Source organism: Phycodurus eques, chromosome 15 (assembly GCF_024500275.1).
Source record: "Phycodurus eques isolate BA_2022a chromosome 15, UOR_Pequ_1.1, whole genome shotgun sequence".
NCBI classification, from domain to species: Eukaryota; Metazoa; Chordata; class Actinopteri; order Syngnathiformes; family Syngnathidae; genus Phycodurus; species Phycodurus eques.
The window spans coordinates 22,534,177-22,560,056 of NC_084539.1; the positions used below are offsets into that span (position 1 = coordinate 22,534,177).

A 25,880-nucleotide genomic window follows, 5' to 3' on the forward strand; every position below is an offset into this window, starting at 1 on the left:
TAATTTCGTTTGATTAAAATATATATATATAAATAAATATATAAGGTAAATATTATCAAAGGTAACCCAAGTGAACATGACAGATTGAGAAGTTTGATAGAAACAGTTCCCAAGTCCACGGTCCTGAATGAGTTGAACATTTGAAAGGTGGAATGGCTTGAATTGGTTGAGAAAAAATGTCAAATGTCTGTATTCATTCGAGAATGTTGTCATGGAAAATGTGGAATAATACAACAGTTGGGAATGCTGCAAATGTGGAATTTGGGAAAGTAAGGACATTTTAAAGGAATGTTTCATTCAGCGGATTTCGGTTTTTGTAATTCTCGGTGAAAGTGGGATTTTGGGCAATGTTGAATTTTGAAGGTGGAACGGTTTAAATTGGTGTGGCGGAGTCTTCCTGACTGTAGGTGGCGCTGCGTACTTTTTTACTTACAATGTGCTCGTAAACTGCCAGTCGAAGAAGATTTGATGAGCGTTTGAAGAAGAGGATTTTTCTCGTGTGTTTGTATCTTCAAGAAGAAGACGCAAATGAACGCCAAGTGTGCCGCTATGTGACGTAGCCAGCTCCCTGAACTTCGAACAACCAAATCGGACTTTCTGTTTCAAAAGCGTATTTTGAGTCACACGAGTTGTTTTTCCTAGCTTAGCTTTTAGCCACGTCCGGACTGCCGACTTTCCACCAGGAAGCAACTAGCAGCTGTGTAGCTTTGACTCAATTCTCGACGTCAAATTGTGGAAAATTGTGCCCGTTCCTGGTGTGTTCATGTGCGGCTTTTGACGCGTTGGATGTCGGCGGAGCTTCGGCAGCTGGCTACAAATTGTTGTTAACCGACTGGAGCTGTAGTTGAAATGGCCACCGCGGCCCCGTCTTCTGCTGCGGCCGCCGGCTCTCCTGGAGCCGCCGCCGCCGAGAACGCGAGCCCCGGATCCAACAGCTCGGCGGCGGGCGACGGCGGAAACCAGGACAGCACGTTTGAGTGCAACATTTGTCTGGACACCGCCAAGGATGCCGTCATCAGCCTGTGCGGGCACCTCTTCTGGTAGGAACCGCTGCTCGACGACCATGCTGGACTTTCCGCTTTCGACTTTCAAAATCACTTAAGAGTGCAAACGCAAAAGCACACAGTTAAGAGACACATTTAATTTTTTTATTTTTTAAATTGAAAATGTGTTTTTCATTTCATTACAAAACCAGACAACTCCTAGAAAATGTATTTAAAAATCAGACCATTCCCAAATTTTGCATAACTAAAAATATTGCACTGAAATGGTAAGTTTACTTTTCTGTGCTTAAAAATGTATAGATATACTATCTCTTGAACTAACCCTTAAACCTAAATTAACCCTTAATCCTAACTAGGGCAGAAACTAACAATTATTTTAAGAATTGATTCATCTGTCTATTGGTTTTCAATTAATTGATGAATTGGATTAAAAACATATAATTTCCATCCCTTTATTGAAAACCAGGTCCTTATTTCTCATTGACAGTCCAAATGCAGAAAATGCGCAAACATAAAATGATCACGATTCAGTTACTGGTTCAGTCCATAACATCGGTCAGAAAATCAGGGAAAAATGTTGATCATTATTTTGCCAAGTAAATAGCATATGTTTGCAAACGTCCATTTGCAAAAACACAAAGGCTAAACAGTCTGCTTTCACAACGGACTACAGAAATCATAATAAATACTGTTGAGAGGCTGAAAGCAGAGGATTTGGACACATTTAAGTTATACAATGGGTCGGTCTAAATTGATTAGCAAAAAGTTGTCGATTATTTTGGTGATTGCTTGTCAATATCAGAATCATCTTTATTTTGCCAAGTATGTCCCAAAAACACCTCAAGGCTGCAATATCGGATCGGAAATTTAAAAAAAATGGATCGGGACTTCTTCTTAATGATACCAAGTGAGGAAATGGGCACGAAATAAAGGAGAGATTGTGACTATTTGAGAGACTGTTGACTTCACTCGTGTATTTCGGCGACAGAGACTCACCACGCTTCACTTTTTAACCACAGGTACAAATGAAATGATAACCGATCCAGATGTAATTGGGTGTACTCAACAGGACGCAAGAAAAGGTCACAAGGACCCATGGTCACAATTGAACAGGAAATGTAGCTGTTTTAACTCCAAGTAGCCATTTTGGACGAGTTCAGTGAAAAAACGTGCCTGGAAAGTTAGGAAACAAATTCAGCCCCCGACAACAGTTTTACCGATGAACATGAATTTAGCTGGACATGTCCACCATAAAAGGACACATGAAAACATCGCAAGGACTCACGTCTGAAATTTGGCCATTTCAGTTTGAAGCGGCCATATTGGGTGGATTGCACGGCTCGTACTTTGACAAACTCCTACTTGGAGTTGAGGATTGTGTTTATGCCTGGTCTTGTGTAACTAATCAGAGGTCTTTCTTTCCCTATACTCCCCAATTCTAATTGGTCTCCATTTCCCATCAGCTGGCCTTGTTTACACCAGGTAAGCACAATTGTCTCTTTACAAACACTCCTCGTCATCAGTGTTCTTATCTGTAATACATACTTTGTCTTTTTGTTTTTCAAGTGGTTGGAGACAAGACCCAGCAGGCAAGTGTGTCCGGTGTGTAAAGCCGGCATCAGCAGGGACAAAGTCATCCCCTTATATGGGCGCGGAAGCACCGGTCAGCAGGACCCCAGGTGGGAAGATGTTTGGTACAAAACAGAAACGAAGTCATGGTGACACTTGACGGAAGTCAAAACTGTTGTTTTTTTTGCCCCCCTCTACTTTTTTTAGAGAAAAAACACCCCCGCGACCTCAAGGCCAAAGGCCCGAGCCAGAAAACCGGGGCGTGAGTACCACTCAGGCCAAGTGTCATTGAACGCACCGCATGAATACACACAGCTGTGTCTCAGGCTGGATTTGCACTGCGACTCCATCTGCACAATTCCCATTTAATGCCGACACTATATCCCATATTTGTGACCGTTTACATGAATATTTCAAATAACACATATCCCATACGTCTGTGTTTACATTGATGGACTGTTTGATACGCCTTTTAACGTAGCATATTGAGACCGTATGTCATGTTCTGTACACCTCCAATGTAGAATATTTACATGATTTAACAGTCTATGCCGGTGAGTCTCAAAGTGCGGTCCGAGTACCACTGGTGGTATGCCAGCTCCCTCAAGTGGTACGCTAATGAGTCACTGAACTAAACGTTCCAACTGCGCATAATGTTCCAGCGTCACGGATATTTGTTTTAACCCAGTACAGTACATTTAAGTACTGTTCAGTTGTATTTAACTGAAGGAGATTTGCATTTCATTATTTAGAAAGTTTTATTTTGCTATGCTTTTACTACAGTGTAGGTTTATTGTTGTTGTTTCTGTGTCTTTGTGTTGTTTTGCCATCTTAAGATATCTGATTGTATATCCCAATTTTGCCACTTGAGAGCAAAACATGGGAATTGTGTCACTTGATGCACAAAAGTATAAATCCAGGCAGTGTAACGTGACATTACACTGAATGACGCATTGTGAGCCTTGTGTTGTGCTTCATTCATTTAGCTAAGATGGCTTCAATTTAAAGGACAATCAGATTTTACGGACGACCCCCTCCCCAATTAGTCCGTTAAATTGAGGTTCCACTGTATTGTACTCTATAAAAACACACAGAAATAACAGAATTCAATGGAAAGTAACGAATTAAACGCATTGTACATCATGATAATTCAATGGGCATTGCGCTGCTTCTTCTGGTGCGTGCACCTTGGCCACCAGGGGGCTGTGATACCTAGCCTTGCCTGTTCTCCACATTCCCAGGGCTTCCAGGGATTCGGCTTTGGGGACGGAGGTTTTCAGATGTCCTTTGGAATAGGTGCCTTCCCCTTTGGTATTTTTGCCACAGCGTTTAACATAAATGACGGAAGACCCCCTCCAGGTATTTGAGCGTACGTTTCAAAGGATCCAAGTCTCGTAATCCTAACATTTTCCCCACAATCGCCCTCACAGCTGCCCCGGGAACCCCGCAGCACTTGGACGAACAGTTCCTGTCCCGACTCTTCCTCTTCGTGGCTCTGGTCATCATGTTTTGGCTCCTCATAGCGTGAACAGCACACAGGATTTAGTCGTAGCGACAAGATAAGACTCTTTTGTTTTCTCTTCATCGAAAGCTGCGTGAGATTGAAGGCTTCAGTATTTTAAAAAGAAATAGGAGCTGACTGTGGAATTAACACGGCACAATTTATAATACAGCCCTTACGTTGAGTGCATTGGTTTATAAAGGTGTACCTAATACATCAAATGAAGTGGCCATTGAATAATAATGATAGCACCAATAATCCTTAAACGAAATGGATTCCAGCCGTCACCCAAATGTCGCTGTTGATTGGGAGGACTCCGGTAGTTCAGTGTTCCACGGATTCACCGATTTGCAGATTGTGTCCTGTTGTTCGTTGAAAAACTCCCCGCCAAAGCCCAGTCTAATATAAAAGTATTATTTTGGCGCCATCTTGTTTCCAAGGAACTATGTCGCAGTGAGGGGAGGAGCTTCATTTCGCCGGGCCGTAGCACTGTCCAATAGAAGAGCAGTGCTTTGCCATCATCTAGTGGCATCTATAGGCAATAATAAAGCTTTTAATCAATTAACTTGCAGATGTTCGCCATTCGCGGCAGGTCCTCCACCAATCGCTATCTTTATTTTAGATGAGTTTCAAGCAAATGTTAACATTTATGGCTGTTCAAATAGTCGTTTGATCCTTTAGGGTGTATCAATAATACATTGACATTATCAAGTGAAAATCTCAGCATTTTGAGTCTTTTTTTCTTCATCTCTGAAACTCAAAGAAAAATGCTCACAATGTGGAAATGCGTGATTGTGATTGGACAATATAAAAATGTCAGTTCACTATTTAAAATTGCGTGAATGAAAACTATATATTCTTGTCAGCATTTATGTTCTGATGAGGAGAAAACATTAAATTGCTGCTTTACAAGGATGTCGATTTTGTCTGATTTTTGTCTTTTCCAACTTGAGGTTTTTATACTTATCAATCTGTCCATCCATCCATCCGTCCATTTTCAACACCGCGGGGCGCTGGAGCCTATCCCAGCTGACTTCGGGCGAAAGGCGGACTACACCCTGAACTGGTCGCCGGTCAGTCGCAGGGCACATATAATTCATACCGTCACTGAGTGGGAACTGAACCCACGCTGCCCGCACCAAAGTCAGGCGAGTGTACCACTACACCATCAGTGACTCTCACATCAATTTGTTTTTCATCAAATTGGACCTTTTGGGTCTATCTGTTGGCCAATTGAAACCCATGAAAACCTTCTCACTTTTTAAATTCCTTGTCAATGTTCACTGGATTGAAGCATACAATTTGGGTAAAATGGGTTTCACTGTAGACCCGACACCTGAAAACCTTTAAGTTAGTTTCCTACCAGAGTACAGCATTTGTCATTATTTGGACAAGAGAGCCGTTTAATGCAAAAGCCGTTTAATGGCCTGTTGCACTCCAGTGGTGAAAAATGTGAAATGAATGTTGCAATTTGGACTTCAAGGAGGGGAAGCTCGCAGCACGGTGGGCGACCAGTTAGTACATCTACCTCACAGTTTATGGTTGCGGGTTCAAATCTGGCCTCCCCTCTGTGTGGAGTTTGGATGTTCTCTCCGGGTACTCCGGGTTTTCTCCCACAACCCAAAAACATGCATGCTATCTTAATTGAAGGCTCCCAGGGCCAATTCCAATTCTACCCCTACCCCTTAGCCCTTTTGTTTGAAGGGTTAATGCCTAGATCAGACTACAGGATTTTAGCCCCGATATTGGCCTGATTAGTGATCGCAGCCGATTTCCCAGATCGGGCCCGACATATTTTGTTCGGAACGATAAAACTTCTTGTAGCGTGACATAATCCACGACCACCGATTTGGCCCACCGACACCAAAATGAAAAGTCTAGCATGTTTAATTTTTTGGGGATATCTTCCATGTAGTGTGACATATCAACGACAACTCTCCGAGAGCGCACCTCGACGTCGACCAATAGGATTCCGTATTGACACCGGCGCATCGCTTCCCGTGCTTGCCGTCTTCAACGTACTTGCACGCCGTTGTCAGCATTTATTCACATGTACGAACCAATGTTTACCAAAGCTTTAGAGCATGATTCGACAGAATCTCGGCACGTTTACGTACGACAGTTAGTGCTAGCACTAGCTTGCTAGGCTACATAACGTTTTGTTGCCTGCTCGCAAGCCGTATTGTATTCAAAGTATGTGAACATACCTAAAGCAATCGTTGAATGGACGTCCTCTCCAGAGCACCAGTGACGACCACTGCACCTTTTTCCTCATTTTGTTCTTTTTACCCCCACACACAATACATTGGGGTGGCGCGTTGTTGTTGTCGCCATGGTAACGGGTTTATCGGGTCACATTGACCGGTGACACGTTTTCTGGTCTCGCCTCTCCGACAGGGTTTGATTTGACAAGACCAGGGATCGTAAAAGACGGGATACGGTACTATCAGAATAAATGTCGTGTAGTGTTGCCACTGTCTGACCGAGATGCGCCAAGATTTTATGGCAGTAGTCTGACATAGTGCAATTGGGTTAGAGAGAGACCAAATTTGTCTTGTCTGATAAAGGCATAACAGCATCACGCCGATGAAATACGGGATTACATGAGTGTTGAGGCTACAGCTAACAATAGGGAAAGCGAATGTCACGGTGAACTCAAGCGACATTATTAGCGATGCTACATTAGCTATGTAGCTTCTGAATGTGACTTAGCTGTCTAATAATTCTTTCTAATCATTAATAAAATGCAATACATTGTAGTGAAGTGCGTTTGCTGTGAATTTGTCACCGTAGTCTGACGATTGACTAGCGATGCGCGAGCTCGCGATAACAAGCCGTTTAACCAACAATTCAAAACATGAATATTTATGTTGATGAAAACATGACTATCATTAGTATGGATGTCCATAATTATGTTCACTTACATTCATATACTTCGTCTGCTCCACCATCTTGTAAACAAGCGCTTCGCCTGTCCCATTCCTCTCTTTCAAGTGAGCGCCCCTTCGTCTTAGCCCTTCCCCTAGGAAACGGGATACCCCTTCGTTCTTGTGCACGCATCAAAAGCAATGGCTAAGACGAAGGAGAAGGGCTAAGGAGTAGAATTGGGATTGGCCCTAAATTGTTCGTAGGTGTGAATGTAAGTGCGAATGGTTGTTTGTCTATATGTCCCCTGTGATTGGCTGGCGACCAGTTCAGGGTGTACCCTGCCTCTCTCCCACAGTCAGCTGGGATAGGCGCAAGCATAACCACAACCCTAGTGAGAAGAAACGGTATAAAAAATGGATGGAGTGGACTCTCCCTCTGCTGGCTGTAGAAAGACTATACTATATATGTTGTTTTAAAACCCGAGCATTGTGCAAGCAAATTGGAATTCGAAATGTTAAAAAATAAACATGCTAATGATAAGAACCGACGTTGGTTGAAATTTGTACAGTAGAAGAAACAGACTATACAAACAAGCAGAAAGGGTCGTAAAGTCAAGGTTTAATAGGGAAAATTATGGAAAACACCTCTAGTGGGTTGTATCCCAATAATGGTGTATATGGGGTGCCCGCCCACCCATCCATCAATCAAGTGTGGAATTAAACAACCAAGGAAATCTTTCGTGAGCTGTCTATTTCTGTGAGCGAGTCCTGGATCGTAATGCAACAGTGGGGCTAATTTACATAACCCTGCCCCATCTATTTTTCTCTGCCCATGATTTGGCAGCTAGACTGGGCAAAGATCCAAAGCCACTTTCCTGCCACCGGACTACACGGAAGCACCATCATGTCAGAGCCACAAAGCTATGCAGGGCTGCATGCTAGCACTGATTAGCGTTAGCGGCACATAGTTCGGCAAAGGCTTCGATGTTGGGAAACTTGCAAAAAGTCGCTGTAAGGCGTTTTTTTTTTTTTTTTTTAAAAAGCAACATAAATGCAGAGGACGTGTTGCGCGATGAGGATTTCTAACCCGTTGCAACTTTCAATCTTGAGGAGACGTAATGTAGCAAGGCCCCCGTGGAGTGAAGTGGTGGAATTGAGATTTGACCTCAAACAATTTTCAACATTTTCGATTGGTTAATATTTGTAAAAATAACAGACCCACATCGGGACTGACCAGCAGTATTGATTTGTAAAAAAAATGAAATTGAAAATATTTGGAAATAGGTGTCCGCCCAACAGCGACGATATAAATCTTCTTTGAACACATCAGAAAACACATACACGAAAGATCTGTCTTAGTCTTGTGTTTCCAGAAGGTTTGTGTGGTTACTTTCCGGCTGCTCCACGTTGAACTCTGCCTCGTACATGATGTGCTGAATTTTGAGTTTGGTCTGGTATCGCTTCTGAGGCGCCAGTCTCTTGAGGGCCGGGACGAAGCTGAGCAGGAAGAGTTCGTCTTCGTCCCTCGACCTGTCCGAGTCCAACGAGGGGCCCTTTTCTTTCTTCGCCCATTTTGCCGGCGACGGAGGCCGATTGTGTCCTCCGTTCCTGACGCTCTGAGGACTCTGCGGTATCTTGGTTCCCGGGGAGACGAGCTGGTACACAAATGCCACCTGGGACTAAGTTTAGAATAGTTTGGAATTAGTCATTCTTTTTTTTTTTGTCTGTATGCATTCTCAGTCATCAAGTGAGTGGACTCTTGTTGATTATTGAAAATGTTTCACCTTTACAGTGAACCCTGCTATAATGCAGATTTTTAAGCAATCATTTATTTTTTACAGAGAACAAGTCCGAATTTGTACGTCTTCAGTGTAGTACCACAATTTGCCACAACATGGCAGGCAGCACTGAGCTCTACTGGAAGGCATGCAGCATAATAGACGAGGCGGCAGAGTAGGTCCCCTACTACAGCTGCAGTAATAGTCATCGTTCCCACAGAGCAGGGAGAAAATCTACTGTACCTGTGAGTATTGTTGTATGATCTATTGTACGTGTTGCTTCTCGCTGTGTGTTAATTGTTTGAAGGTTTATAATCAATGCTAATTTCCGTTGGCTCATCCACTTTGACACAAACAACCCGAGGTCACAATCCAGTATAAGCGCAACCTACTTCCGCATTCGGCAAAACAAGTCTAAGCGCTTCCTCTCGGTTCGAAGCAACCGTAGGAATTTTAAACATCTACAATGTCTTTTGTTTAACACAATATGTCACCACAGAGCCACCAAAGAAGACAATAGTTGATGTTTAGGCTTCGTACATTTACATATATCGTATCATATTTGTATGAATAAATTATATACATGTATTTAACTTTTGTCCAAAGACACCAGCCAAAAAGAAAACCAAATTTGAGCAATTTTGGCTTCAAACACTCATGTAATCAACCCGTCGTCATGCTCGTTAGCGTAGCATACACGGGAAGGAAGCTAATCTGTTTTCCGGGTTTGGTCACGTGACGGTCCTCATATAGCAGGTTGCTCAGTAAGCCGCAGTAATATTAGTCGTTCCTCGCAGAGGATAACAAATAGATGGCTGTGAGTATTGTCGAATTGTTCGTCTACATTTGTTGCTGTTAGCTAGTCCGTGGCGTTTTGCATTGTTTATTCTTTTTCGGAAGACAAAACAAAATGGGCCAAACGACGGCTCGTAGCGCGAAAAACTTGTCAATCGGGGCACTCGTATCTCAAGGCTCCACTGCGCGTGGTTCTGGAACGTATCCTCCCTCCCCCGCGATAAACGTGGGGTTCACTGTGCAGTATTTATTTTATTTTTTTTAATTAACTATAGTAACCTTGCCTGTGACCTGACATCTGGGATCTTGGCGACGGGCAGCACGTCAGCCTTGTCGGCGGGCTTGGTCTCGGCCTCAGCGCCGGCGGGTGCGCGCTGGCGGTCTCGGTCTTGGTCCAAGTCGGGCACTCTGCGCCTGGGAGTGCAGAATGGCGCTAGGTAGTTCAGCTGCTGTCTGTACTTCCAGCGGCTGCTAACAAGTTCGCCTTGCGACTTGCTGCGCACCTCCTTGCGCAACTCCTTGATGAAGTGATCTCTCAAGTTCTTCCATTTCCGTTTGCAATCGTCCACTGCAGCAGGAAACGGTGCGAAGATGGACAGAAAATAAAAGTACAGCAAAAATGGTTTGTTTCTACACACATTTCTTAAGTTCTCTAAAAGTGAAGCACTGTGAATACTTTTTCACAGCGCTTCACTTTATTGAACCTTTTTAGAATGGAATCCTCTATTGATTACTGGTTGAATAATCGAATAATAATCACCCCCCCCACTATTATTATTATTTTTATTTTTTTTTACTACTAACATGCATTTTATTCTCATTAATGAGGGATGGACTTTGATCCTTAAACTGCACGTTGGTACTGACTGTATGGTGTAAACTTGAGACAGCAAAATGGTTAGCAATCGCGTTTAGCATTAGCGAGCTAGCGATGACCATTTTAGGTCAAAAAACACTAACGACCATTCAGCTCGCATCAAAAAGTGTTTTAATAATCACACATGCTCCTCTGTCGTTTTTGACCAAGTTTATCAGTGGCCCAACACTGCGTCCGTCTGCAAGGAATTTCCGTGTGAAACATTGATTCCGGTGGGGCAAATATGGTCCCGGCGGGGCTTCGAGGCAGAAATTTTGCGTCAACCTATTTTTGAAGTTGATTTAGCAGTTATTTTGTTTTTCGCCCAGCCCTAATCCATCCATCCATTTTTCTACCGCTTATCCGAGGTCGGGTCGCGGGGGCCGTAGCTTTAGCAGGGACAGCCAGACTTCCCTCTCCCCAGCCACTTCATCCAGCTCTTCCGGGGGGGATTCCGAGGCGTTCCCGGGCCAGCCGAAAGGCGTATAGTCTCTCCGGCGTGTCCTGGGTCGTCCCCGGGATCTCCTCCGGAGGCGTCCGGGAGGCATCCGAATCAGATGCGCCAGCCAACTCATCTGGCTCCTCTCGATGTGGAGGAGCAGCGGCTCAACTCAGAGTCCCTACTGGATGATCGAGCTTCTCACCTTATCTCTAAGGGAGAGCCCGGACACCCTGCGGAGGAAACTCATTTCGGCCGCTTGTATGCGGGATCTCGTTCTTTCGGTCACGACCCACAGCTCGTGACCATAGATGAGGGTAGGAACGTAGATTGACCGGTAAATCTACCACAACGGATCGATACAAAGTCTGCATCACTGTGGTCTGCACCGATCCGCCTGTCGATCTCCCGTTCCATTCCTCCCTCACTCGTGAACGAGACCCCGAGATACTTGAACTCCTCCACTTGGGGCAGGATCTCATCCCCGACCCGGAGAGGGCACGCCACCCTTTTCTGACTGAGGACCACGGTCTCGGATTTGGAGGTGCCGATTCTCATCCCGGCCGCTTCACACTCGGCTGCGAACCGCTCCAGTAAGAGTTGGAGGTCACGGCCTGATGAAGCCAACAGAGCCACATCATCTGCCAAAAGTATAGAAGCAGTACTGAGGCCACCAAACCGGACCCCCGCTACGCCTCGGCTGCGCCTTGAAATTCTGTCCATAAAAGTTATGAACAGAATCGGTGACAAAGGGCAGCCTTGGCGGAGCCCAACCCTGACTGGAAATAAGTCCTACTTACTGCCGGATATGCGGACCAAACTCTGACTCCGGTCGTACAGGGACCGAACAGTCCGTATCAGGGTGTTCGGTGCCCCATGCTCCCGAAGCACCCCGCACAGGACTCCCCGAGGGACACGGTCGAACGCCTTCTCCAAATCCACAAAACACACGTAGACCGGTTGGGCGAACTCCCGTGCACCCTCGAGGACCCTGCCGAGGGTGTGGAGGTGGTCCGCTGTTCCACGGCCAGGACGAAAAACACACTGGTCCTCCTGGATCTGAGATTCGACTTCCCGGCGGACCCTCCTCTCCGGCACCCCTAAATAGACCTTACCGGGGAGGCTGAGGAGTGTGATCCCCCTGTAGTTGCAACACACCCTCCGGTCCCCCTTCTTAAAAAGGGGGACCACCACCCCAGTCTGCCAATCCAGAGGGACGTTCCCCGATGTCCACGCGATGTTGGAGAGGCGTGTCAACCGGGAGAGCCCCACAACATCCAGTGCCTTTAGGAACTCCGGGCGAATCTCATCCACACCCGGGGCCTTGCCACCGAGGAGCTTTTTAACCACCTCGGTGACCTCAACCCCAGATATAGGAGAGGAGAACCCGACTTTGCTCCCTCATGGCAAGGCGTGTCGGTGGAATTGAGGAGGTCTTCCAAGTATTCTCCCTACCGATTCACAACGTCCCGAGTCGAGGTCAGCGGCGCCCCACCCCCGCTATACACAGTGTTGATGGTGCACTGCTTCCCCCTCCTGAGACGCCGGCTGGTGGACCAGAATTTCCTTGAAGCCGTCCGGAAATAAAAAATAAATAAAGAAAGAAAGAAAGAGAGAGAGAGAGAAAGAAAAGCAAATATTTTCCCTTTCCACTACCTCCAGTCTAATGTTTGCTTTGTTCCTTTTAAACTTATCATTGGCTCTGTAAATAGTAGCAGTTTGCTACTATTTACTTAATTAATATTTTATTATTTTACTAACTAATTTATTTGTGGTTGTTCTTTTAAGTTAAAGTTGAGTTTTGGTAGTTGACTAAATACTACATTTTTAAAATCAATGAATAATTTAGTTTATTAATCGTGATTTGTTTTACTTTTTTCCTCCCGTCTCTCCGTAATCGCCCAGCCAAACCTCCTGGTCGCATTTTTTAAATTAAATTTCATTTATTTTTCTGCTGCCGATTATCACGGGCATGTTGAGCACGGTGGTCAATATGAGCCGACTCCAAGTAGCATTTGAACGCACCACCGCAAGGCGCGAGCGTCTCCGTCCGCGTCGGTTCTTGTGGAGCTCCACGCGGATTGACCGACGCGGCGTGCCGTCTCTTGCCGCGCGCGTAGCACGGCGACGCGGCCGGCGGCGCCTCCGCCTCCCCGCCGACTTCGGAAGCGTCGCGGCCTACCGCGAGCTACCGCGGCGACGGCGGCTACCGCTAGCCCGGTCGCCTGTCGCGTCGTTCCACGCGGCAGCCCGACTGGAGCGAACGTCACAGGGCGGCCACAAGTTTCGCTTCGCCTATTTTCGGACTCCCGAGAGGACATTTGGACCATTTGTGCCCGTTTAACCAAATATCCAACTCGGTAAAAGTTGAGCCCGTAACCACTCGGCGCTACTCACCCGGTTGCCCGACTAAAGTACTGACGTTTTTCCACGCGATAATCCGACTGTCCATACAGCGGTATTCGACCAAAGTCGCATCGTACAGCACTGGGTACTTAAACACGCTAACTATTAACTTTTCGTCCATTTTTCTTTGTGCTTGGTTGTTTGGTGCTGCGCGGAAGCGGCAGACTTCGCCTTCCGCCTTCTCCGCCGACTTGCACGTCACTTGCCGCTTCTGCCGCGTGCCGTAATGACGGCGGCGGCCACCAGGTGGTGACAAAGTCCGCTTTTGTTACGTCATCTCTGCTGCTGATGCTGTTCATCTTGGGGGGGTTTGTCATTTTAGCAGACGAGGCAAAAAAATACTCCCATTCTCTCCTTCAGTACTAAGATTTATCCTCACTATATAATTATAAAATATAAATATGAAATTTAATATAAATTTTCACCCCCCCCCAAAAAAAACAATTGAATAAATGATCCTACATTTATTGTAATCCAGCAAAGGAAATTCACGTTTTGTATTAGTCTTCCATAACGCGGTTCACTTTTTCTGGTCTCACCGTATTGCGGATTTTTAAATCATACATATTCACGTTTCTATTTCTTTCTTATTCAGATTTTTTTGCAATATCTGAGGTTTTTACAGCGATAATTGATTATCAAACTAAGCGCTAACAATGTTTTCTAATCGATTATTTGCGTTTTTTGAACCCAATCCCCCGCTTATTCACGTTTTTGGGAACTGATTCCCGATGGAGCGATTCCCCCTTATTTGCGTTTTAGGGACCAGATTTGTAGTTTATTTGCGGGTTTTTTTTCTGGATTTTTAAAAAATGTATTTCATGTCAATTATAATGAAAGCCATTTAGTGAGCATAGTTTTTTATTTTTATTTTTTTTTGGGGGGGGGGGGGGGAGGTTTGTCGGGATGGGCATAACTGCTTCTGCTGTTAAAAGAAGCCAATATGACATCACAGACGGATTCTCGCGTTCGCCGAAATCTAATCAATTGTACGTTCATTTCCACTCGAAATCAACCGAGAACTATTAATCAGGTGATTACCCGTTTGATTTTCTAACATATTTCTGTTTTCTGCAGCTGAACAAAAGTGGTTTCTTGAGCAAATATGACTTTCCCAACATCCCAAACCGCGTCTTTTTATGCTCTTAATCCCCGGTAATGAAATGTGAGGCGTTTGAGGCGCACAATGAGCGCAGATAGCATCTGCCGAGCTATTAAAGCCGGCGTGAAAGGGATGAGATGGTGTTTATTGTTATCAGCTCTCCAAAGGCCGCTTGAGAGGAGCTTAGGACACGTTGTGGAAATCCATTAATTCCGCCGTGTTTGCCAGGCTGGTTATGAAATAAACTCTGCGCCACGCTGATAAATTGCGAGGAAAAAATAAAAATACAATTAACACGCAACGAGATGGCTTCATCGTCCATCTGTATCGTATCGTAACCCGCATTTATTGCTTAAACAGTAATCTGAGTTGCTGAGTGAAAACTTTTCCTATTTTTCCCCCCCTTAAATCCGGCTTTCTAATACCGAGATTTTCTCTGTAAACCCGCCAACAATGAGAATCTTTGGCTCTTTTCCACTTCTCATTTTATGCAGCCAAAATCTGATGAAAAGGAATCAAGAAGGTGAGATTAACCTTTTCACAAAAACTAGCCCAAGATTAGCCGGTTTATGTCTGGTAGAGGGGATTTTACCTTTTTTTTTTCTTTTTTTTTTTCTTTCTTTCTCCCAGGTGGCGTTCCATAAGGAGCCGAGCACAGTTTCGTCGAGGCTGGGGAGATGGACAGGCAAAAGTTCCCGTTCACCGTCGAAGACATCCTGAGGAATTATCCAAGCGCGGCCTGGGATAATCCGGCGATGTGGTGTTTGTGTTGTTGTTGTTGTTGCTGCTGCTGCTGCTGCTGCGGAGACGGGATGACGGACCACCCGAGTCAAGGTAAAACAAGAGCGGGTTCCCAATTTTGTGTTGTTTTTTTGTTTTTTTCTGAACCCACACAAACAAAAATATTTTCAAATTGTGAAATGATATCATCTTCAAAAAAGCACAACTATTTTTGTTCTTCTTGAGTATTTTAAGGGGTTGAGGATTTTTTGTTTTGGGATTTAAAATATTTTCAATAAAATATCCATCCATCCATTTTCTGGACCGCTTTATCCTCACGCGGGTCGCGGGCGTGCTGGAGCCCATCCCAGCTATCATCGGCCAGGAGGTGGGGTACACCCTCAACTGGTCGCCAGCCGATCGCAGGGCACAAACAAACAACCATTCGCACACACATTCACACCTATGGGCAATTTAGAGTCTTCATTGAACCTAGCACGCATGTTTTGGGGATGTGGGAGGAAACCGGAGTGTCCGGGGAAAAGCCACGCGGGCACGGGGAGGACATGCAAACTCCACACAGGCGGGATTTGAACCACCGTGCCGCCATAAAATAAACAATGAATTACAAATTAATTGCAAAATTATACATATTATTTACAAATATTGTTATTGTTGTTTTTGAGATACAAAACAATTATTACAAAATTTAATTCTAATGTAGTATTTCCATATCTACAAATATTTTTACTATTGAGAAATTTAGTAAAGTTTCATCATCTCAAATGTCCAAAATAGGTTTCTCTAAATTTTGTGTGAGTGTTTTATTTTATTTGACAAAAAAATGTCTTTGAGTTTTGCGATCGAAAATATCATCTATTTCATTTTTACGTTAAGTTTATAATTAAATAAATAATTGATTTAAAAATTCAATTAATTTAAAAACAGGGATAAGTGCCTTTTGTTGATAACTTGGTTTTTTATACCCAATATTAATACATTTTTATTTTTATTTTATCTTATTCAGCTAAACACATTTTCTAACAAAGAGCATTTACAGTAAAAAAGTTTTGTTTTTTAAAATTATTTAAAACACACACAAAAAAAATCCTCGTTTGGGGATTTTAAAAATATTCAATATTAGATAAAAAATAAAAAATAAACAATATTAGATAAAAAATAAAGTGAATAAATTAATGAATTCCCAAAATATGAAAATATATCTTAAGAGTTTCTCAAGTCGGAGTTTACATGTTCTCCCCGTGCCTGGGTTTTCAAGTCACGAGCCGTCGTTTGATCCTTTTTTTTTGCGTTTCAGAAGCGCCACCACATGGAACAAATAAGGTGCGGTAACGTTGTCTGTGGCTCTCCTTGCCCAAATGCCGGGCCATTACAGTACCTTAATTGTTCCATTGTTGTTTTTTTCACTTCGGCCCAAATTTTAGTGACTCAAATTTTGCCTCTCCACACAAATCCAAAAATGGACCGAGCGGTCTCTCATAACTGGAAATACGGGTGACCTCCCCCAAGGTAAGGCCTGCCGCTGCGTGGCGCCAACACCGCGACCACTTACCGGGCTTCCCTCCCTCACCGGATGGGCGGCGACGTCGGAGTCCGGCGTCCGAGAAGAAGACGAGGAAGCGGCGACGGCGGCGGCCCAGACGCCGAGGAGGACCCGGCGACACCGAACCATCTTCACCGAGGAGCAGCTAGACGCTCTGGAGGAAGTCTTCCTGCAGAACCACTACCCGGACGTCAACGCCCGGGAAAAGATAGCGCAGAGCACGCGCCTCCGAGAAGAGAGGGTGGAGGTAAGGAGGACCTACGGTGGGCGGCGAGGGTCAAATCGGGGGCACTCTTCTTAGCTAGGGTCAATTTCACATTTTTATTTTTTGTTTTCAAACAAAATGTGTAACAGAGCATTGTCATTCTAAATTTTGTGCAATAAAGACATATTTTATGGTTTTGGAGATTTAACAATTCAATGATTGAATTTTTGTTTGAAAACAAAACAATGTATTAAAAACTTTTATGGGTGATTTCATTTGTTCGAGTTTTTTGCACTCGTTTTGCATCAGAGTTTGTATCTCCCTTTTCTTTTTTTATCTGAAAATCAAAGAACAAATATTTTATTATTTTGGGAATTTAAATATTTCCCAGTGAAAAAGTATATTTTTTAAATGTGTGATTCTTTTTTAATTTTTAATAGTTCTTTTGTTCCATTTTTCTGTTTTTAGGTTTGGTTTAAAAACCGGAGAGCCAAGTGGAGGCGCCAGCGAAGACTCTCATTTTACACGGGAAACACAGAAAACTAACTTTGTAAGGATCACCATTAGTGTATGTTTTTTTGGAAAATGAAAATGCATTACATTAAAGAATGATACCATAATCATACACGCATAGAACATTTGGGCTTGGTGTTGTTTCTCTTATCTTTGAGTTGCAAACCTTGCATGTTGCCATTGTCTTTTTCTGGGTTTTATCAAAACATAATCTTTGAATGCGACTTTGGAGCAGCCTCCTTAAATGCGTGTTTTATGAATTGGCCTCTGCTCTCCACATCCGGGTGGCCGCCTGCCTCGATTCTGCACACCACACACACACACACACACACAAAAGGTTTCTTTCAAAAATGAAACAGATGACACCCAATATTGAAAATGCAGCAATGTAACATGTATTTTATATACAGCATATGAATACATGAATACGTTCATCCTGAGAAATTAAGGGTTTTGTGCTAGTTTATGTTGCTTTTAAACAACATAAAACATTGAAAAAAAACGTAAAATATTTAAATATGCAAAAACATTTCAATTAGTAAAATGTATTGAAATTGATTAGTTACAATTACAGTATTTATCAATATTGTTATAGTTCATAATGACCTTTCAAATCAAAATATTTTTTTAAATAAAAAAAGAACCGCTTTAAATGTCTCCAAAATCCCCCTATTATTGATTGATTTCTGGCTTGATTTGGCCATTTTTCATTTATTTCGCACGTGTGAATGAAATGACACACATTCGCCTCTTCGCCGATAGCAAAATTTGAAAACAATCTAGAAATATAGATAAAGGTAAAAACCAATAGTAAACTACATCATACAGGAAGCAAAAAAAACTAGCCACTAAATAGTTTTTGACATTGCAATATATTAATAAATACAATAATAGGTTATTCATATACAATATACGCTGGGGCCACGTATGCAATAATTGCATTATAAATCGAAAAATAATTAACAATAGAGAAACTGGTGGTTTATGGTAGACGAGCAAATCCGAACGAGTGACAGTGGCAGTTGTTGTTTTATTTTTATTTTTTTAAAATCTTGCTGGTGGCAGCCGAGTGTCCAGTTGTCAAGCAAAGAAGAAGACGACGACAACTTCCGGTGACGTCACGCCTCAGTCTGTTTCTCGCTTTTGTGTTTTCCGGTCCCAATCTGAGCAGTTCGTCGTCGTAATGCCTGATTAAACACGCCTTTAGCTAAAAACGGCGGGGGAGAACTACGCAACACGGGGACATTTTAACAACTAATTTATACGATTGTGTTGAGATTGTGCAAAATTGTCGGGCCGTTGTCGCGAGACTGTTAGCCGCATTTAGCTTTCCGGGCGAGGGTGTCAACAAGGGGGCCCGCGGCAGCGCCACCATGGACGGCAGCGCTAGTGTGAGGAGAGCCCTGTGCGGGACTCTGGTGCCCGCCTCCCTCACTGCCGTCGCCCTCAGACCGGAGCCCACAGACGCGGACGGGGGGAAGCCGCACAAAAAGGTCCTCAACGAGGAGGATTACATTGAGGTAAGTCGCGTCAACGTCAAGCGTGAAGGTGCCATTCGGATGGTCACTTGCGCATGCGCAGGTCGAGTGTTAATTTGGCTTGTATAACCTTTATTGATAAATTGGTCATTTACACTAGACAGAACATTAAGTGTACAAACAACAACGTACAGTTAATAATATATAGTCATAAAGGGAAAACAAGCCAGGGATGCATTATCTTAAACGTTGGTATTAAAGTAGTTAAACAATTGTTGTTATGGCCTTTAAAAAAAAAACTAAACATTTCTTTATTGTTGAACTTATTCTTGTGAATAAAGTATTTTGCTCAACGTGTGAGTACTTTTGTTAGAAAATAACAGTTTCTCTCTATCTTTAGAGAATTATGGAAGCCAAATAATAAATTGTTGCAACGAGCATGGGGCCCAAAGGCCACCCTGGCTACAATGTGGCCCCTGATGAAAACAAGTTTGACATGTATGTTTTTTACTCTGTGAATGCCTTTGATAGAACTTGGAGAAGATAATCCAGAGGGACTTCTTCCCAGACGTGACCAAACTGCAGGCTCAGAAGGATTATCTGGATGCAGAGGAGAGCGGAGACCTGGAGCGCATGAGAGAAATCTCTATCCGCTACGGGAAGTCCAAAAACACACCCCAATCCTCTGCACCCTGTGAGTTAAGGATGTTCTATTTTTTGTTATTATTATTTTTTGTGTTAAACTCCTACACATTGATTACTCGGGCTGCAACGGAACACTTATTTTGATAGTCGATTAGTCGACAAATAGGTTCATAGTATAATTATAAATATATTGCAGTTTCTTATTTACAATATTGGTTTGGTAATAGTATATTCAATTTAACATAAACTTTGGAGCTTGTACCAGTATTCCTGACATGGTTATATATGCAAATTAAAATGATGGCTCTGGCCTTCAACATTTTAACTGTTTAGTTAAGTTTATGTTTTTGTTTTGTTTAATGTTCATGTACAATCACTGCAAGGTAACTGGTAATAACCTTTCATAGGCAACATTGTTGTCAAATGTTCGGTATTAATAGCACATGCTTTGACGTCGACAAAATAGTAAACCTCATGAAATTCGGTTGATAAATTAGCATATTATCATTCATTTTTAATGTATTACCTTTGATAGGAACGTTGCCCCCACTAATATGGCCGCCACGTAGGGACATCGGTCGGCCACCAAACTGCACTGTATACATTCATATATATATATATATATATATATATATAATAAATTGTTGACGATCTTGATTGTCAAAGTTGTCGTAACTAATCGTGACAGCCTTAGTGATTACTTCAATGACTTTTTGTCGGGTTAGACGTGACGCCGGCTAGCTTTGAGACACCGGTGGGCCGCGCAGGATCGCCTTCCATCTCCAACAGAGGCCTAGATGCCGGTAAGTCATTCAGACGTACAGCTGTTGTTCTTCCACCAGACTCGTGTGACGTCCGTGGATATTTTTTAAATCTAGAAAGCGTGGCGGGCGACAAGGCTGAGGAGAAGGAGCTGCCCTCGCTGGATCGCTTCCTGGCCAAAAACACTAGCGAGGACAATGCGTCGTTTGAGCAGATCATGGAGCTGGCCGAGGACAAGGAAAAGATGAAGCACGCGTGGTTGTACGAAGCCGAAGCCGAGTTCAAACAGGTAACAGAGGAAACCCCCTCTTATACGGCACAGTATATTATTGGATGAAGCCTTGGTTTTCTGTCTCTCCCCAGCGTCATGAGAACAACCTCGCCTTGCCACAAGCAGAGAAGGCCGCGCTTGAGTGCGTAAAAGCCGGCCTGGAAACGTGGGAATATAAAGCAAAGAATGCTTTGATGTATTACCCAGAAGGTGAGATGAATGGGGGGAAAAAATTCACTACCTACAGTTGAACCTCTACAGTTAATAATAATGTGCAATTTGAACCATCATTTTTGGGATAAATGCTCTTTTAAAGGAAGACACTTTCAGAAATGGTTGGAAAACAAAAGGTGTTTGTGGTTTTTTAAATTTCACACTTTCACAGCTACATCGGTGGCTTCAGAAACAAAACAAACGGCATAGACGGGCTAGTCGATGTCATAGTGTAATAACCCTATAAACAACGGATCTTTGAGGACAAACGCCGCCGTCTTCCTCTCAGCCATTTTGGAAATGACGTCATTGTTGCCCATCAGAAGCAGAGAGCTGTGATTGAATTTCTTGCTTTTGAAGGGGAACCACCACGAAACACTTTTAAAAGGTTGGAGAATGTCAGCAATCGCCTAAAGCGCACTCAAAAAGTGGGTGTCCAGGATCAAAGGCAAAGAGCGAGCGATATATATATATATATATATATAAAATAATATAGGTTTTTTTCCCCCCTTACTACTAATGTACATTTTATTCATTCATGAGGGATGGACTTCTATCCTTAAACTGCAGAGTGAGTGTATGGTAAAAATTTGGTGTACAGTATTTGAGACAACAAAATGCTAAACGGTTAGCAATTGTGATTAGCATTTGCGTGCTAGCGCTTGCCATTTTAGGTAAAAAAAAATGGTAACTACCATTCAGCTCACTCATACATCACAATATATGTACATTATATGTGTTTTTGGCAAGATTTTTGCTGGCACAACACCACGTGCGTCTGCAGTAAGTGTCCGTGTGAAACAAACTTAACGGTGGCGCAAACATGGTTTCGGCGGAACTTTGAGGAAGAAATTTTGCATCAACCTATTTTTTTAACCCAATTTAGCCGAGTTATTCCATTGAATTGAAGCAAAAAAAAAATAATGCCGTGTTCAATTCACATTAAAATGCCAATTTTCCACAATTTGTCCACATCAATGTGACCACGTATTAGGTGTGAAAGACGACGAGGCGATCTTCAAGAAGCCCCGCGAGGTGGTTCACAGGAACACGCGCTTCACCGGCGACCCGTTCAGCAAGACGCTGAACAAGAGTCAGATTCAGCAGGCTGCAGCACTCAACGCACAGGTGACGTACACACGCAATATTATTAGCTTGAAACAAGACACATTAGGCTCTTTTCTCACAATTTTCAACAGTTTCTGGGTGTCTTCACCCATTTTGAAACCTTGCTGATATGAGCCAATTTAAAGGGGCAGCCTTGTCTGGTTTAAATGAGACACACCTAATCCCGCCCCCTCTACTGCTGGGCCAACGCTGAGTATGGCATATGTTACCATGAAGACCAAAGTTGTTGGCCCCCAAGTAGGGCCGCAGCTCACGATTTTAATAATTGATTAACCTGATTATTATTGTTTCGATTGATTGGACCACAAAAGTGTTTTCACAAACATCCCTTTATTCAACAACAGGACATTATTTAACTGCTTTTGATTCAGTTACTACTTTGATCTGTACATTTAATATTTTTGTTTTCCAAAGTGAAAACTGATGTTTGCAAATGTCTTATTTTGATTGCATGTAAAGGTAATCAGTCTGCTTTCATGGAGGACTACAGAAATTGGAGAATATTTACTGTTGAGAGGCTGAAATTCCAAAGACTTTTTAAGTCAAACAAGGTCTCTAAATGGTTAATCAATCAAAAAATATAGTTTTAGAGGCATTTGATAATGATTTACTTTTTGATTAATGGATTCATTGTTGCACCTCTAGCCTAGAGTCAAAAAGTAGGGAGCATGAACTGCAAAGTGGATGTGAGCCTCAATAAAGAAAAAACAATGATCAATTGGTATTTTCACTTGTGGAGGCAGCACTTCATCACAGACCTACCAAAATATTTGGGAAACAAATTGGAAAGTCCAATTTTCCATAGAAGTCACATTGTCCCTGTGGTGCGATGCGGTCCAGTTCAAGCAGGGTAAGGTGGGTCCAGATGGCAAAGAGTTGATTCCGCACGATTCTCCCACGGTGAACGGGTACGGCTTTGAAAGGACGCCGTCCCCCGCCCCTGGTGAGCAACTCAACAAACGCACAAAAATGATTTTTGATTTTGTGGGGAAGGAGGGATCAATCCCATAATCATCATTGGTTTTCTCGTCTCAGGTGTGGCCGAGTCACCGCTAATGACGTGGGGAGAAATCGAGAGCACGCCGTTTCGCTTGGACGGCTCCGACACGCCGTATGCCGAGAGGAACCACGGCCCCTCGTTTAAGGTACCAAAAGCGTCCGCGGTGTTTGTGCGAAAGCAATGTGGAAATGCGGACATTTATCGGCGCGTCGTCCGTCCGGGCAGATTCCCGAGCCGGGCAGACGAGAGCGACTGGGTTTGAAGATGGCCAACGAAGCGGCCGCCAAAAATCGGGCCAAAAAGCAGGAGGCGTTGAGGAAAGTCACAGAGAATCTGGCCAGGTAAACGCCTAACACCTGTTCAAACGCAGTTGACACTGGGTTCCTCATTTTGAACAATATGCTGATGTAAGGCTGCGCGCATAATTCTGTTACGAGAAGGTTTTTTTCTAAGATTAAATCATAATCTTCGGACAAGAGTGAAAATGAAATCTTTTTTTTGTTTGTCTTAATATTACAAGAATAGTACTTTTTTTTTTTTAGATAAAAAGTTGTAATCTTGCAAGAATGCAGTTGTAAAAATGGCGTGATTACATAATAATAAATATAAATGTTTAGAAAAAGGTATGGTTAGGAAAGTGCTGCTGTCTTTTTTTTTAACAATTTTATGAGGTTAAACTATAATTTTTTTTTCTAAAACGTGATCTCACAAGGAAAAGGTCTAATCTTAGTGTTAATCTTTTGACAATAAAAAACAGGTTAAAATGTATATGTAAAATAATGGCATTTACTAAAGTTTCTATATTATATATATTTTAGAATACTTTTCTACATTTTTTTTTGAATAGCAAAATAATTATCTATATATAAAAGATGTGTTTCAAGCTTGTGGGAGATGTAAAAGTAAAAAATATAAACTTATATGGTCTCTTTATCGAGGATTTTCACCTATCTCAGGTGAGTCTGGAATGTATTTCCCGCGATAAATGGAAGTTCACTGTAAATTGCTTAAAGTCACTTTATATTGGTATTTCGGTGCACGAGTTTTACATATGAGCCGTCACTCTTTACATTTTTCAAAATATATTTGATATATGTATTTTATTTTTATTTTTTTTAGGCGGATTTGGCAGATCGTGAACAAAAAAGGGGGGGGGGGGGCAAGGGCTTGTTTCAAGCAGTTTATTGGCACTCACAGTAGAAGTTTACTGTCAAACTAAACAAAGAGAATTACACGTTGTGTAATTAACCAAACCGCATTAACTTTGTCTTAAGAAAGTCTGCAAACTTGATGCTCACAGACAATGCAAAACACCATAGATGGGCTAACAAAACTAGCACTGATGTCACGATAATTCTAAACCTTGAAGCAACTTCTATATGAACACAAGTGGTAGCGACACATGCAGACAGAGAATATAGCAACACTCACAGGCATTCAATTCTTTCTCCGCTGCGGAACGCAACTAATGTTGCAGTTTTGGCCCACTGCGCAGTGCTGTCGAACCCGATAGGAGAGGACCATTGCAAAAAAAAAAAAAAAAAAAATGACACTTCTGACTCACAACCCCCCCCCCCCCCCCCCCCCCCCCCACACACACACACACACACACACTGGGTGATTGGATTATAGACGCTCTGAGCAGTGAACCTGTATAGATGTTTGATGCTGCACATACGCTATTTTGTACTTTATCACATTTATTAAACCCTAAAAAGATAAATTAATTGTTAAGGAAGAAGCGGGTTGGATGTGAGTGAGAATAAAAGCCAGTGTGTGGATATTTTAAATGAGTCTCGTTCGCTCCCGTTCATTTGATCGTACCCAGCGCGCGTACATTTTGGCCTCAAGCTCATGCGCAAATTCTTTACATTCCGTTTAATTGTTATTATTGTATGTCTTTGTAAAGTACAATATTGTAGAGTGAGTGCTATTTTTCGTATTAAAAAAGCATATTTTTGGGAGGTCTTTTTGGGGGTGCTGGCCCAGATTAATGGCGTTTCCAAACATTTCAGTGGGGAACAATAATTTGAGATACGCAAAAGATGAACCCCGATATAGTTCACTGTATGCGTAATAACTTGTGCCACAGCGTGAGACACGATGGCGACTTGTTTTTGTGTTTGTTTGGCAGCCTGACTCCGAAAGGCCTGAGCCCAGCACTGACGCCGGCCCTGCAGCGTCTGGTCAACCGCACGTCCAGCAAGTACACGGACAAAGCTCTGCGGGCCAGCTACACGCCGTCGCCCTCGCACCGCGCCGCCGGCTGCAAGTCGCCCTTCGGCGGGCCGGCCACGCCCTCGGCCGCGGGCACGCCCGACAAGGCCAAGACGCCCGGCGCGCAGGACGAGTCGTCGCTCACCGACAATCTGCTGCAGCTGCCCAAGAGGCGGAAAGCCTCTGACTTTTTCTAACAGGACATTTCGGTGGACTTTCAATCGTGGACTAACTGCAATGTCGAGAATTCATTTGCTACATTTTTGTGTCGGAAGCTTCAGCATTTTACATGCTGGTGACCGTATTTTATTTATTTGTGTTGTTCACACATACCAAAATAGCAGCAGTACACACAAATCCAAGAACTGTCATCAAAAGTTGTGTCGCAGGCGGAAATATCATGTTTAACACTGTTTTCTATGTTGCCTTTTGCCAGATGTTCCTTTTAACAATTGAAATATAAAATGGGTCAATGTTGGGACAGTGTTTTTGCTCCCATTTGTTTTTTTTTGTTTTTTTTACCAATTATGTTATTGGCTGAAAATGTTTCCTTTGCCCTGTTGTTTTAAGATGTCATAGTCCTGGAAAGGTAGTGCTTTTGTCGGGCCAAGGAACTATTGAAAGTAAAAAGGGACGAGATTCTATTCTATGAGCCAGTCCAAAGTAAAAAAAAAAAAAATAGTGCATGGGCGCAATCTCGCTGAATCTACGAGGCAATTATAAACCTTTTTTGGGTAGCATGTCCAGAAAATGTATTGTCACTTGTACTAAGAGAAAAAATTTATTTTTGGAAAATAAAAAACTGATAAAAGGTGGGAGGACCTTAGACTTTGAAATAAACAAATGG

General features: G+C 43.0%; 4 protein-coding genes across 7 annotated transcripts; 3 read left to right on the plus strand and 1 right to left on the minus strand.

Moving 5' to 3' along the window:
• The first annotated feature begins 22 nt into the window (after nucleotides 1–22).
• Nucleotides 23–7,801, plus strand: rnf185 (ring finger protein 185). The gene is made up of 6 exons (XM_061697463.1): nucleotides 23–1,040; nucleotides 2,468–2,486; nucleotides 2,571–2,683; nucleotides 2,781–2,835; nucleotides 3,815–3,932; nucleotides 4,004–7,801. The coding sequence occupies exons 1-6, from the start codon at nucleotides 850–852 to the stop codon at nucleotides 4,099–4,101; spliced, it is 594 nt and encodes a 197-aa protein (XP_061553447.1). The 5' UTR covers nucleotides 23–849; the 3' UTR covers nucleotides 4,102–7,801.
• On the minus strand, nucleotides 7,418–13,442 carry LOC133413302 (uncharacterized). Of its 2 annotated transcripts, none has more exons than XM_061697460.1 (3): nucleotides 13,207–13,442; nucleotides 9,794–10,082; nucleotides 7,418–8,620 (listed from the first exon to the last, which is right to left on the minus strand). In XM_061697460.1, the coding sequence occupies exons 1-3, from the start codon at nucleotides 13,334–13,336 to the stop codon at nucleotides 8,119–8,121; spliced, it is 921 nt and encodes a 306-aa protein (XP_061553444.1). In that variant the 5' UTR covers nucleotides 13,337–13,442; the 3' UTR covers nucleotides 7,418–8,118. The 2 variants fall into 2 exon arrangements, with proteins under 2 accessions (XP_061553444.1, XP_061553445.1); XM_061697461.1 differs by having other exon boundaries at nucleotides 8,199–8,620; nucleotides 9,799–10,082.
• On the plus strand, nucleotides 8,954–17,431 carry LOC133413306 (homeobox protein goosecoid-2-like). Of its 3 annotated transcripts, none has more exons than XM_061697467.1 (5): nucleotides 8,954–8,964; nucleotides 14,747–14,840; nucleotides 14,948–15,151; nucleotides 16,568–16,848; nucleotides 17,275–17,431. In XM_061697467.1, the coding sequence occupies exons 3-5, from the start codon at nucleotides 14,995–14,997 to the stop codon at nucleotides 17,350–17,352; spliced, it is 516 nt and encodes a 171-aa protein (XP_061553451.1). In that variant the 5' UTR covers nucleotides 8,954–8,964; nucleotides 14,747–14,840; nucleotides 14,948–14,994; the 3' UTR covers nucleotides 17,353–17,431. The 3 variants fall into 3 exon arrangements, with proteins under 3 accessions (XP_061553451.1, XP_061553448.1, XP_061553450.1); XM_061697464.1 differs by lacking the exon at nucleotides 8,954–8,964 and adding an exon at nucleotides 12,783–13,300 and having other exon boundaries at nucleotides 14,812–14,840; XM_061697466.1 differs by lacking the exon at nucleotides 8,954–8,964 and adding an exon at nucleotides 14,137–14,248 and having other exon boundaries at nucleotides 14,812–14,840.
• A 1,010-nt stretch (nucleotides 17,432–18,441) lies between these two features.
• Nucleotides 18,442–25,874, plus strand: ess2 (ess-2 splicing factor homolog). Its single transcript, XM_061699434.1, has 10 exons — nucleotides 18,442–18,839; nucleotides 19,329–19,491; nucleotides 20,168–20,245; nucleotides 20,321–20,493; nucleotides 20,568–20,685; nucleotides 21,683–21,816; nucleotides 22,657–22,759; nucleotides 22,852–22,961; nucleotides 23,042–23,157; nucleotides 24,951–25,874. The coding sequence occupies exons 1-10, from the start codon at nucleotides 18,693–18,695 to the stop codon at nucleotides 25,228–25,230; spliced, it is 1,422 nt and encodes a 473-aa protein (XP_061555418.1). The 5' UTR covers nucleotides 18,442–18,692; the 3' UTR covers nucleotides 25,231–25,874.
• The last annotated feature ends 6 nt before the right edge of the window (nucleotides 25,875–25,880 follow it).

What these genes read in the sequence shown, in the direction of transcription:
- rnf185 (XM_061697463.1), top strand. Translation starts at nt 850, where the DNA reads ATGGCCACCGCGGCCCCGTCTTCTGCTGCGGCCGCCGGCTCTCCTGGA. An exon ending in CCGAGCCAGAAAACCGGGGC is followed by an intron (nt 2,836 to 3,814) that starts GTGAGTACCACT and finishes CCACATTCCCAG; the next exon opens with GGCTTCCAGGGATTCGGCTT. An exon ending in TGACGGAAGACCCCCTCCAG is followed by an intron (nt 3,933 to 4,003) that starts GTATTTGAGCGT and finishes TCGCCCTCACAG; the next exon opens with CTGCCCCGGGAACCCCGCAG.
- LOC133413302 (XM_061697460.1), bottom strand. Translation starts at nt 13,336, where the DNA reads ATGGACGAAAAGTTAATAGTTAGCGTGTTTAAGTACCCAGTGCTGTAC. An exon ending in TACTTTAGTCGGGCAACCGG is followed by an intron (nt 10,083 to 13,206) that starts GTGAGTAGCGCC and finishes TTCCTGCTGCAG; the next exon opens with TGGACGATTGCAAACGGAAA. An exon ending in GATGTCAGGTCACAGGCAAG is followed by an intron (nt 8,621 to 9,793) that starts GTTACTATAGTT and finishes TTCTAAACTTAG; the next exon opens with TCCCAGGTGGCATTTGTGTA.
- LOC133413306 (XM_061697467.1), top strand. Translation starts at nt 14,995, where the DNA reads ATGGACAGGCAAAAGTTCCCGTTCACCGTCGAAGACATCCTGAGGAAT. An exon ending in GACGGACCACCCGAGTCAAG is followed by an intron (nt 15,152 to 16,567) that starts GTAAAACAAGAG and finishes ACCTCCCCCAAG; the next exon opens with GTAAGGCCTGCCGCTGCGTG. An exon ending in TCCGAGAAGAGAGGGTGGAG is followed by an intron (nt 16,849 to 17,274) that starts GTAAGGAGGACC and finishes TTCTGTTTTTAG; the next exon opens with GTTTGGTTTAAAAACCGGAG.
- ess2 (XM_061699434.1), top strand. Translation starts at nt 18,693, where the DNA reads ATGGACGGCAGCGCTAGTGTGAGGAGAGCCCTGTGCGGGACTCTGGTG. An exon ending in TTTGATGTATTACCCAGAAG is followed by an intron (nt 20,686 to 21,682) that starts GTGAGATGAATG and finishes ACCACGTATTAG; the next exon opens with GTGTGAAAGACGACGAGGCG. An exon ending in ACCACGGCCCCTCGTTTAAG is followed by an intron (nt 22,962 to 23,041) that starts GTACCAAAAGCG and finishes CCGTCCGGGCAG; the next exon opens with ATTCCCGAGCCGGGCAGACG.